Source organism: Festucalex cinctus, chromosome 19 (genome assembly GCF_051991245.1).
Source record: "Festucalex cinctus isolate MCC-2025b chromosome 19, RoL_Fcin_1.0, whole genome shotgun sequence".
Lineage (NCBI taxonomy): Eukaryota > Metazoa > Chordata > Actinopteri > Syngnathiformes > Syngnathidae > Festucalex > Festucalex cinctus.
The window spans coordinates 14,809,542-14,821,131 of NC_135429.1; the positions used below are offsets into that span (position 1 = coordinate 14,809,542).

The following is an 11,590-nucleotide window of genomic DNA, read 5'->3' on the forward strand; positions in this document are numbered from 1 at the left end:
ACAATGTTTTGCTGCAACTTTGTCCATTGTAATTTCCAAACCCCCTTTGCATTTTTGTCACACATTATAATCCAATCTGTGCCATTCACAAGATATGCTTAGTTCGTCAGATGTATTATTATGCATTTCACATTTCTGCCGCATGTTAAAAAAAAACAACAACAAAAAAACTTTGATATGACAAAGGCTTTGATCATTCACGTCATCCTTGAAAACGTTCTGTTTCATCGGATTTCATCATGTTTCATTGTACTGTAATTTCATACACCGACAGCCCATTGAATAGAGGTACAATGCTGCCATCTGCTGGCCATAGTTAGTGAGTGTTTTTGATTCCACAACCCATTGACCAGGCAGCACTGCACTTAGATGTTGCAATGCCGATTAATGAGAGAGGAAGAAAAAAAACTTAGATGTCATTTAACGTTTATGGCGACATACAACGTGATTTCACTCATCGTTATTAAACGTTTTTGGCAGTCAAAGAGTTATCTTTTTCCTTGTTTCTTCCAGAACCCCCACAGCTTCTTTTGAAGCCCTTCATGCAAACAAACCCAAGACAAACACCGACCAAGAACCAGATGTCAAAATGAATTCAGGCTACAGCAGCCTGAGCACCACCCTCTCCATGAAAAATTCGCCTCCGGATAAACTGGAGGAATCTCGATACCGATTCCGTAAAGTATCCCTGGTTCGTGACAATGCCCCCAAACAGGATGTGGTAGATTTCAGCGGGATGGAGTCAAATGGAACAAGTCTGGCCACAGAGCATAACTGGAAAACTTCGTCTAGATTTATGCCAACAGAGGAGCCGTTATTGTCCGATAGTCCGAGTTACAGACTGTCTGACACTTCCTCCAGCACCTTCTCCTCTGCTCTCCCCGAGGCCACGTCATACAGCTACATCAGCCAAAATGAGCTTGGCAGACAACCAAAAGGTTAGTAGGGAGGAGCTTTTTTTGGGTTGGGAGGTGTCCGCTGCACCTGCAGGTGAAAGCCAGGGATGGTGGGAGGGAGAGGCAGAGGCGGCCAAGTCATGCGAGGACTAACAACCACATTCTGTTGCAGCCTTCTCAGCGGACGACACCGAAGCATCCAGTTTTACCGGCGTGTTTAAGGCCACGCTCGTGGAGCTCGACGTCCCCACACCCCCGGCTTCCCCCGACGTAGACGGCAGCCAGTTCGAAATGGACAACCTGGTGGATACCCTCAAGAGCATGGGGCCCTCAATGAGGCCGAGAAGCATCGGTCTGCGCGGGCCAACCCCGGCACCCGTCTCCGCCTTGCCGCCCATTGTTGAGGACGCCCCCAGCCCCGTCACCTCTGACATCGCGAGTCCCACAAAGAGGCTGGAGGCCGGTGCTGTTAAAGAGGGCCTCAATGGAATTTATACGATACCTGCTGATCTGGGCCTCAAGAGAAGCGCCGGCAGAGACACACGCTCACCAATGGAGTTAATGAAGAAGGTATTACATTTTTATATTGGGTGTAAGCATGATTGAATGTTACTTGTTGCCAAACCCTACAGGTGCACTTTCACAAATCAAAAACAGTATCAAGTGCCTTAACATAATAATGCTGTCAGTGGCAATGTAAGTCAATGTAAATAAGAAAAAAAATATTAAAAACACCTGTCAGTATTATGAATCGGTCAAGTTCTACACCATTCACAACTGTGAATAGCGTAATATTAAACCACATCTCCCTTACGGTGTCATTACAAACAGAGAATCTGTCTCATAAAAAAAGACATAACATTTGATTGGTTTGCTTGAAATTTTGTTGTGACTAATTTGTTTTTTGTTACTAAACTCATAAAATAGCCATATATATAAACTTGAGAGGAAAAAAAACCCAACAATCTGCTAAATCAGTTATCTCAAAAGGTAAAAGTTATTCCCAGTTTTTTTGTTTACAACTCTTTGACAGTGAACTATTTTTTTAAATATATATATATGTGCAAAATGATGGTATGTTGAAAATTGTTCATACGGTGAACTGAATCATCAGAATGATTTAAATGTCTAACAGGAGATATCAGAATTTATTTAGATTGTTTGATTGAAATTCGGTCTCTATTAGAATAAATGGCAAAATATTTAAGTGCAAGACGTTTAATTATGGCAAAAACGGGAATTTTTGGAATAAAAAAAAGAAAAATCTAATCCCCCATGGCGGGAATTTTTGGAATATGTTGAAATTTGAATAATCCGAATGAATAATGAATTGTGTGGATGGATAAGTGCGTCGAAAAAGATGGAGGAATCTAAAATATCTTCGCACATATGTGTGAAGGCCTTAAACTGCTGCTCTAAGACATGAATGACCAACTGTTGTTTATTATTCTTTTATTTTTTGCCAATTACCAACAGGAGCAGTCTGTTACAAGAGACATGCCCCTCAGAGCATCTGCCACCAACAGTATTCTCATGAGGAAATCCTCCGATGCTTCGGATGAGCACAAATCACTCAATGGGAACGCGACACAACAGTCTTCCTCAAACTCTCGTCTGGACAACAGCGTCATCTTTGGAAGTTACAAACAATCCCCTGCGGATCAAACGCAGGAAAACAGCAAGTTCCATCGCTCGGTGTTACGCACCAGTTCGCTACCAGATTTAGGCTCTTCCACTACTCTGAAGGAGCGCAGTGAAGTCACCACCCCGACAGACTCATCATCCCGCTTTGAACGCTTATCTTTTCTCATGAATTCCCCCCCCTCCTCATCCAGCTTCTCGAGCGGATCCGACGACCTCAGCGCTCGCAAAAGTCTTCCCCCGCTACAAAGCGTCTCGTCGTCAGCTTCTAGTAGCAGCACCAGTCGTCTTGTCAGCCCCACGAGCTCTTTGGAGAATCACCGGCTGTTCCCCACCTCGGAGTCCACCACCTACTCGAAATTCTCCACCACAGAGTCCCCTTCCTACTCGAAATTCTCCAACACAGAGTCCCCTTCCTACTCAAAATTCTCCACCACAGAGTCCCCATCCTACTCGAAATTCTCCAACACAGAGTCCCCTTCCTACTCAAAATTCTCCACCACAGAGTCCCCATCCTACTCGAAATTCTCCAACACAGAATCCCCGTCCTACTCGAAATTCCCCACCACAGAGTCCTCCTCTTCCTTCTCAAAGTTTGGCCAGACAGTGCCCCAGGGGATTGGTACAAGTGCTATTAGCACCCCGGTTCTGCAGAGGAGCTTCAGTCATGATTCCATTCCAGTGGGAACGCAACAGAATTCGCTGATCAACAACAACCTGCTCAGAGCACCTCCAATCCAAAAAACGGAACCAGAGAGGAATGCAAAATACAGAGCCTTCCCTGATGCTTATGTAAGTATCACCGCTCGTTCACAGTTCCCCTTTCATGCTTGGTTGACCCACTAACTCACTGACCCCATTACGTGATTAGTCATCTGCAGTAGATACTTTGAAAACATTCACTCCTTGGGAAAAGGCTAAATAGTGGTCTGCACACCAAGTTAAGACAAGGTAACCCCTGAGAAAATGGTTGGGAGCTGTTACAAAGTGGCAAAACCAGATTCTCTGATCATACTTTTAATATGCCAATTGCACACAAGGAGTGTCAGCTTGTACTCTCTTGTAGATGTCACAAGAATACTGCACAGTTGCCACTGTTAGTTTTTATAGCAATGTTTGCACAAGTTGAGTAAATAACATCTGCATCGAAGGCCTGAAGACCGGCTGCAGTTTGGGTGGGACAAAAAAAAACAATATTGCTAAGCTTCACAGATCAAGTATAGGAAACAACACATACACAAAACTACAAACTAAAAAGCCTGAGCCCATATACGGAATATTAGCGAATTAAATGACACGAAAGAATCATTTTAAAGCTAAGCTACTGAAAGACAAAGGTGTGAGAGGAATGCAATGTAGCAAAGACACTAAGTACTTAAATGGCTTCTTATTAACTTGACAGTTGATTACAGGTAACCACCCACACACAAATACGTTTGAGATAGTGACGTACTGTAAAGGCATGACAACAATGCTTTGTGGCTAGCATGCTAATATGCTAGCTTTTATCTTTAGCGAGTAATGCCATATACTGTATGGACAGACATCCAAGAAGACCATCATGTTTTCCCTCTTCGACAGTATCCTGTCTAGCGTCTTCTTTGATACAGCTGTGGTTGCTAATCCAACACAAAACTGGTTTGGTATTCATATTTTTCACAATTTTAAACAGGAAAACAACATACTAATAGCAAACTAAATGTTGTTTCGAGGCAATTATAGATTTAGTTCCTCCTCAATCTTAAAAACTCTTGTTAGTGTCAACAGTGCATCTGTGCTTTGGCGTAAATGCCTACAGATCTTGTTTTTCGTAACAGCGCTAGCCTCGCTGTGCGTGTTTGCTAATTTGGCACACAGGTCTCTTGTCTGGGCGGGCCTGCGGAGCAAAAGGAGTGTCTTGGAGATGCACCTGGCAAATTGTCAATTTGATAGCAGAAAATCGATCAAAAGTATCTTTAGTCTGCTCTGACTATGTCTAAAACTGGCACAGGGTAGACAGCTGGTCGAATACTCAATGAATTTCAGTTTTAAATAAGAGCGGGCATCAAACCCTCTGAATCGATTTATTTATTTTTCTGAATCATCCCTTTTGTTTGGCACAGCTATGGGGGTTGGGGATGGTCGCTAGGTACCCACTTCACGGCGCTGATGTGTTTCCGCCATGTTGACACTTTTGACATATTTAAAGTGAATGAAATTAGCTAATTTAATTGCCCATGATTTAAGTCAGTTGTGAACACACCCCAGAAGCGCTGGCCTGCAAAATTACCAACATCAGGTCTAACCCGCCGCGGCACAGAGGTATACGTGTCGCGCAGGATCTAGAGACCTAAATCTTGAACGTACAAATTCATGGCTAGCTGAATTTGGTCGGGAAAAACTAAACTCATTCAAAAGTGATGGACGTTCTCAACCAAGTTGTAAAATGTGTGCCTGAATGAGACTGAACAAGGATGTGATTTATAACTTCATCCTCCTCCTTTGTTTACGAAGGAAAAGCGGTGCATGCTGGGAGCCCAGGAAGCCCAAAGTACACTTGTTGTTTCATGACTGATTTCACAGCTTTGTCCAAGCATTAAGAAGATTACATTCTGCCAACGTCTCCATGCGTTGAAACCATCAGTGACACAGCCGGCTTGAGGGCGCACGACTTCTTTCTTCTTTCTTTCGGCAATGTTCTCTCCACGCTCCACACCCATTTCAGCTATCTGTCTGTCTGTGACAGAAGACCACACCTTTTGTGTTTGTCTTGCCCTCGTTAATATTTGATGAAGCAGACTTGACATCTGACAAAAATGATCACCTGTTTTGTCTGATGGATTTCTCATTTGGTTTGTTTAGGGAAATGCTGACATACATTTATGATGAAATTGCACATTACGCAGGAGAGATTTTCTGGCAGCACGGAAGGAAATGTCTCTTTGAATTATCAGCGATGGAATGATCTTCTAAATGTGCGATCCATTTGAATTGTACATCCTGTTTAACTCTTTGACTGCCAAAGACGTGTAATAACGATTAGTAAAATTTCGATGAATGGAATGCGATCTTTCATTTTCACTTACCCTTATCCAGCCTGTTTTCCATGTCTCCCATAGCCAACACAGCTGAGGATCTTTTTCAGGCTTCATGTAGAGCTGGCTGATAAGCTGATCATTTGATACACCCGTGTTGGTTGAGAGAAACATGGAAAACAGGCTTGGATAGGGGTACTTGAGGACTGTGGTTGAGAACCACTGGTCTATATCAAGGGTATTCACAAGTGGCCTGTTCTAAAAATATCTTGAACAATTGTAATTTCCTAGGTATGTTTTTGAAGTGCTCATTGAAAACATTTGCAGAGATGTATAGAAATAAAGAATTACCGTACATAGTGATATTTATCTGTTTACCTTGTTGATAATTATTGCGTGAACTCTTTAACACGGGGTCACCAAAGTGGGCCCGCAGGCACCTGTTAGCCCCCAAGGACTACATGAGTAGCTTGCGAGCCTGTTCCAAAAATAGGTTACCAGTGATGGGGAATTATGATTATTTAGTAAATTTGAAAAATTAAACAATGGAAAAGATTTATAGAAATGAAGTGTTTCATTCTGTTTCCCAATTATTGTGGGACAATTTTTTTTTCACGGCACCAATAACCTAATTTAAGCTAATTTGTTTATTCAGATGGTCATCATATATTTATCAAGCACTCTTATTATCCGTTTTGAGCAATTTTTTGTAGCTCGATGCCTGCTGATTAAGGTCAGGTCATAACCAGCATCACATTGCATGATGCCGAAAGTAAATGATGACATTTAAGGCTTGATCTATTATTCAACGTCCTTAAACAATACATTGTCCAGTAAGAGTGTTTTCACCGTTGGATATTTTGGCAGGCAAGTGTGACCAGGGGAAGAGAATTCTGTATGACTAAAATGCAAATTAAAAATGACTGGCTGACCCCCATACAGTTACACAATCCAGGAAGTGTTCCCTGCTGAGCTCTCACACAGAATAAGTTGAGTGATACCCGATACCAAACATACAAACAGTCTCGTTTGGATGAGCCACCACATTCGACGTATCCAAACATTCCCCAAGCATATACGTGACAATGTGTAAACAGTGAAATGTACAGTTGACATCATTCATTGGTTGTTGTTTCGGTGCGCTGCCGCTCAACATTTACTCTCATTATCAGTGCGCATAACATTGCGAGGCATCAGGTTAAACAGGTACAGATTAATGAATACTCGTCTGTCAAAGAGATGTGGTCGTGGAGAGAGAAAAAAAAAATCCTTTTCACACAGATGCCTTTGAAATTATTCAATAGAGTGACTATTGTCATTTCGTTTGGTGCACAGAAATAAAAGCAAAGCTAACATCTATTGAACAGTAAAGTGTGGTTAATAATAATGGTGACTGGAATTGTATTTGTTCGGAGTTGACCTTAAAGTGAGTTGACATAATAAAAGTGTGGTCAAACAGAATTTTACTACTTCATTACTAGTTGAACAAGCTGGTTTAATAGCTCTGGGCAATAATAAACACCCATGTAGTTCCACTTTGAGGGTTTTATCTTGATTATTGTTGATAATATGGAGGATTATGTTTTAATAGATGTTAATAGATATGTATGTTTTGTCTGTAGCTCACCAAAGAAAAGGAACATGGAAAGCTCAACCCTCGTCCTGGGAAGGTGAGTCTCTCCAAAAACAACTGACTTCAATTTAGAATGTGATTTTCCACCTTAGACTGTGTAAGTCCACATTGTAAGATGACATTTGCTGTAAAACTCAAGCATGTTAAACTCAAGTTGACACCAAATTAAGCCACCACCCATCTGGAGTAATTATGATTTTTTTTTTTTTTAACGTACTGTATTTTTCGGATTATAAATCGCAGTTTTTTGGTTTTTTTCATAGTTTGGCCGGGGGTGCGAAATATACTCTGGTGCGACTTATGTGTGAAATTATTAACACATTATATCATTTCACATGTTATTTTCACACTGAACCGCAAGAGGGCGCTTTAGGCCTGTGTTGATCATTTCAACATCTCCGGTAATTTATAAAAACAACTGAGAAGGGCTGAACAAAAATGGCACCGAAAAGAAAATCATATTCTGCAGATTACAAGCTGTAAATAGTGAATTATTTTAAATTGCCTTTCAAGATGACATATATGTTTTTGGTGTTGGATTTCATCAAATAAATTTCCCCCAAAAATGCGACTTACAGTCCAGTGTGACTTATACATGTTTTTTCCTTCTTAATTATGCATTTTTGGCCTAGTGCGGCTTATAGTCCAGAAATACGGTACTCATTTAAAGTATCCAGAGCTTCATTTTCCTCCCCCCTACGGGTTGTTATCGGGTTGAGCACCATCAGATTTGACTTTGCGAAGACTAATCAAACAGAAAAATAAAAAAAAACGTTGTAGCAATGGATCACTTTACACTTTGATGGTTTCATTTATTTGATTTCCAAAAGGGAATGACTGTACAGGAACACTTACTTTTTAAACATTTTAAGGAATCATCTTGGCTCTCTCTGATTATAGCAAAACTGATGATCATTCCTGTACACTTTTTGTGCAGATGTATATTTTCGACCGGCCCGGGATGTGTGGCCAGAGGATCGAGTTGCGGAGTGACGTTGTTGACGCCACGTCTTGGGAGCTGCAGGAGACCATCTCCATCAGGGTGGTCAGAGGAGGGTAGGAGACCAGTTAGACGCTGCGTATATTCACATAAACCAGCTAAAAATATGATCTAATCGGTATTTCTCTTATGCCAAATGCAAAATTGTATTGATAAAATGCAATTCTGATGTCAGCTCCACACCTTCTTCCTCCAAAAATGTGAGCTATGTAGTCATTATATCGAACTTGACCTTGATTTCCAGGTGTGCTCAGGTTGTGTCAAAAGACTTCATCCACATGCCTTCAATAGTTAACACGCCCACGTGAAAACTAAACAACGCACGCTGACAATTTGGATGTTTTGCAGACGTCGCAAGGTCTATTGTGCTCGATCAAATATGCGCCAGACGAAACTGACAGGTCGCCACTCCTCTCTAGATGGGTCCTGTATGAAAAACGCAACTTCAAAGGGGAGAAGATCGCCCTGGATGAGGGCGATATCACGCTCACCAACCCATTTGAGCAAGCGGAGGAGGAGGGGGAGCAGCAGCAAGTGAATGGACAGAAAGTCGCTGAAGAGCAGAAGGGCGAGCAGGATGGAGAAACAAAAGAGGGAGAGGCGAAAACAAAACCAGCCAAGAAGTTCATCATTGGATCTGTTCGAAGAGCAGTGAGGGTAAGAGGAAGATTCATGTCCCCTTCTTTGTTTTGGTTTTGTGTTTATGAATCTTGGTATTGTTTTAAAAACGCACAAATCCTAATGAAAAACTGAAATCTCATATTGAAATATAGACTTAGAATAAATTAATTATTTTTAAATTTCAGACAGGAGCTTTTTTTCTTTTTTTAGTACAGGTGTTCAATTTGTATGTAGGATGTACTACTGACATCTAGTGGTAAAGTGAAGCTCTGCACCAGCAAGCTGGGCAACTTTAAGTGAAAAATCATCCACTTTCTAAAAACCTTTTTAAGGAAGTTGTTATTTTTAATACCCTTTGAGTATAGTTAATGCTGTATGTCATTAATTTAGCTTCTATTCCAACTCCTCACCATCTAGGACTACAGTGTCCCTGAAATCAGTTTATTCCCAGAGGAGAACGCCGAGGGTAAGAAGGTCATCTTCAGAGACACATCAGAGGATGCTCGAATTTTCGGATTCCCCATCAAGGCTAACTCCATCATCATTAATGCTGGACTGTGAGTGATGAAGATATGACTTATTTTACAAGAACAAAGTAATGAGTTCCAGTGTGATGACTTTAGTTTGATGTCTGGTTTTTATACAGGTGGCTCGTATTTTCCAAACCCTTTTTCGAGGGCTCACCGCGCGTGTTGGAGGTCGGAGGATATTCCAATCCTGCTTCCTGGGGTGTAGAACAGCCCTATGTGGGCTCGTTGCATCCACTCAAAGTTGTAAGCAGCAAATCCACATTTGTTTTTAAATGATTGTGTACGAAAGTATGTTGATGTAAGGGCAGTACTAATTCAGGTTCTGTTTTGTTTTGTTTTGTTTTGTTTTGTTTCTTTCCTTAGGGGGAACCAAGAGTGGAAAACATAAGTGAACCAAAGGTAAAATAAAAAATTTTAATAAATAAATAAACACTATACAATGTCTCTGTTATGAAATTAATGTACGATGTTAGAGATTAGATAGATAGATAGATAGGCTGGTAGCTAGGCAGATTGGTTGGTAGCTAGCTCGCTAGCTAGCAGATTGGCTGGTAGCTAGCTCGCTAGCTAGCAGATTGGCTGGTAGCTAGCTAGCAGCCAGACCGACCAACCAATAGCTAGCTAGCAGATAGACAGACAGCTAGATAATTAGCTAGACAGCTAGTGGATAGACAAAATAGACAGACAGACAGCTAGCAGCTAGATGGATGCAGCTGTGGTAAACAGCCAGGTTTTGTCCCCCAATCCTATGTGGTCAATTGACGCCAACTTCACCACACTGTCACTTTCTGCTATTTGTCCGCAGATTGAGATTTACGAAAGGTCGTACTTCACTGGCAAATCAAGGGTCCTCACCACTAACATGAGAGATTTCATGACACGAATAGACAGGCAGCAAGGTGCCTTCATGTACTCTGTGGGCTCCCTCAAAGTGCACGGAGGAATGTGAGTGCTGTTTTAAAAAGTTTGTGATCATCATCATCACAATACTATTTGAATATATATTTAATGTATGTCGTCAACCTATGTGTGTGTGTGTTGATGTAGCTGGGTGGGCTATGAAAAGGAGGGATTCAGAGGCCACCAGTACCTGCTGGAGGAGGGCGAGTACCACGATTGGAGGGTGTGGGGTGGCTCAAACTCCGAGCTACGCTCCGTTAGGGTACTACAAGCTGTAAGTGGGAAGGGATGTTTATTTATTTTATTTTTTTTAACTTTTTTCTAATGCACACGTTTTAATATCCAATTATTATTATTTTTTTATTAGGAAAGTGCTAAAAGGTAATCAAGTAAAACTACAAGTGAAATTTGACCTAATGTCAAGAAATAGTACAGATTCCAAAATTCACATTGAATTAATTTTGCTATCTGATGCGGTCCACGCTATCCATTTGATCGATGCTCCTCCTTCCGTAGGACTTGAGCGACCCCTTAATGGTGATGTTCGAACAGCCAGAGGAAGAGGAAGGTGCCGTTGCCCAAGACGAGAACACCTTCGAGGTGACTGAGGCCATCCCGGACGTTGAGCTGTTTGACTACAAGATTAACACCCGTTCCATCCAAGTATTCAGTGGTTTGTAAGTCAAAGCGAAAAGTACTCTGCTAATGATGTAGAAGAAATGCGAATTGACGATTGAATCATTTTTGTTGACTTGCCACCTGCCAGGTGGGTCGCCTACTCCCACGTGGACTTCTCTGGTAGCCAGTACATCCTGGAGAAAGGCTTCTATAGTAATTCTGCTGACTGGGGTTCCCGTGACACTCGCATCTGCTCCGTGCAGCCCATTCGTTTGGTGAGAAGCTGAAATGTATTGGTTGCATATACTGTAAGTGTAGCGTGGCGATGAATATCAATTTTACTTTTTCGGCTTTTAGGCTCCAAATGATGGTAACAGGACCAGAACTGAGGTATTTTAGTTTTTCGTATTATATTTTAAGTAACACAAATGTGTCTTTTATCAGAACATTACAGTATGGATTTTATTTGATGACTCAAAAACTTGATACCATCCAATGCATTCTCACAAGTATCTTTTGTTGTTAAACTAAAACAAAATTTGGCTGAAATACTGCTAAATATACATATCATACACACATATATGCATTTATAATTGTGTATATTAGGGTTGTCAAAATTAGTGCGTTAATTTTGACTTATTTTAAAGTTCCTTTAGTGCAACAAATTTTTTTAATGTGCGATTAATGACTGCCACTTACTTGGAAATCCTGTACTGGAAGAATTTCAGTCACAACAC

General features: G+C 41.2%; 1 protein-coding gene across 1 annotated transcript in view; it reads left to right on the forward strand.

Annotated features, from left to right (window-relative positions):
• crybg2 (crystallin beta-gamma domain containing 2) overlaps positions 1-11,590 on the forward strand; it is a 30,946-nt gene that overhangs the window by 14,847 nt on the left and 4,509 nt on the right. The window contains exons 5-18 of the mRNA XM_077506388.1: positions 514-938; positions 1,069-1,466; positions 2,373-3,329; positions 7,174-7,221; positions 8,122-8,240; positions 8,604-8,841; positions 9,223-9,362; positions 9,452-9,578; positions 9,699-9,734; positions 10,141-10,280; positions 10,383-10,509; positions 10,752-10,912; positions 11,002-11,128; positions 11,211-11,243. Of these exons, the coding sequence (XP_077362514.1) occupies positions 514-938; positions 1,069-1,466; positions 2,373-3,329; positions 7,174-7,221; positions 8,122-8,240; positions 8,604-8,841; positions 9,223-9,362; positions 9,452-9,578; positions 9,699-9,734; positions 10,141-10,280; positions 10,383-10,509; positions 10,752-10,912; positions 11,002-11,128; positions 11,211-11,243 (3,076 nt within the window). The remainder of the gene's footprint in view (positions 1-513; positions 939-1,068; positions 1,467-2,372; positions 3,330-7,173; positions 7,222-8,121; positions 8,241-8,603; positions 8,842-9,222; positions 9,363-9,451; positions 9,579-9,698; positions 9,735-10,140; positions 10,281-10,382; positions 10,510-10,751; positions 10,913-11,001; positions 11,129-11,210; positions 11,244-11,590) is intronic.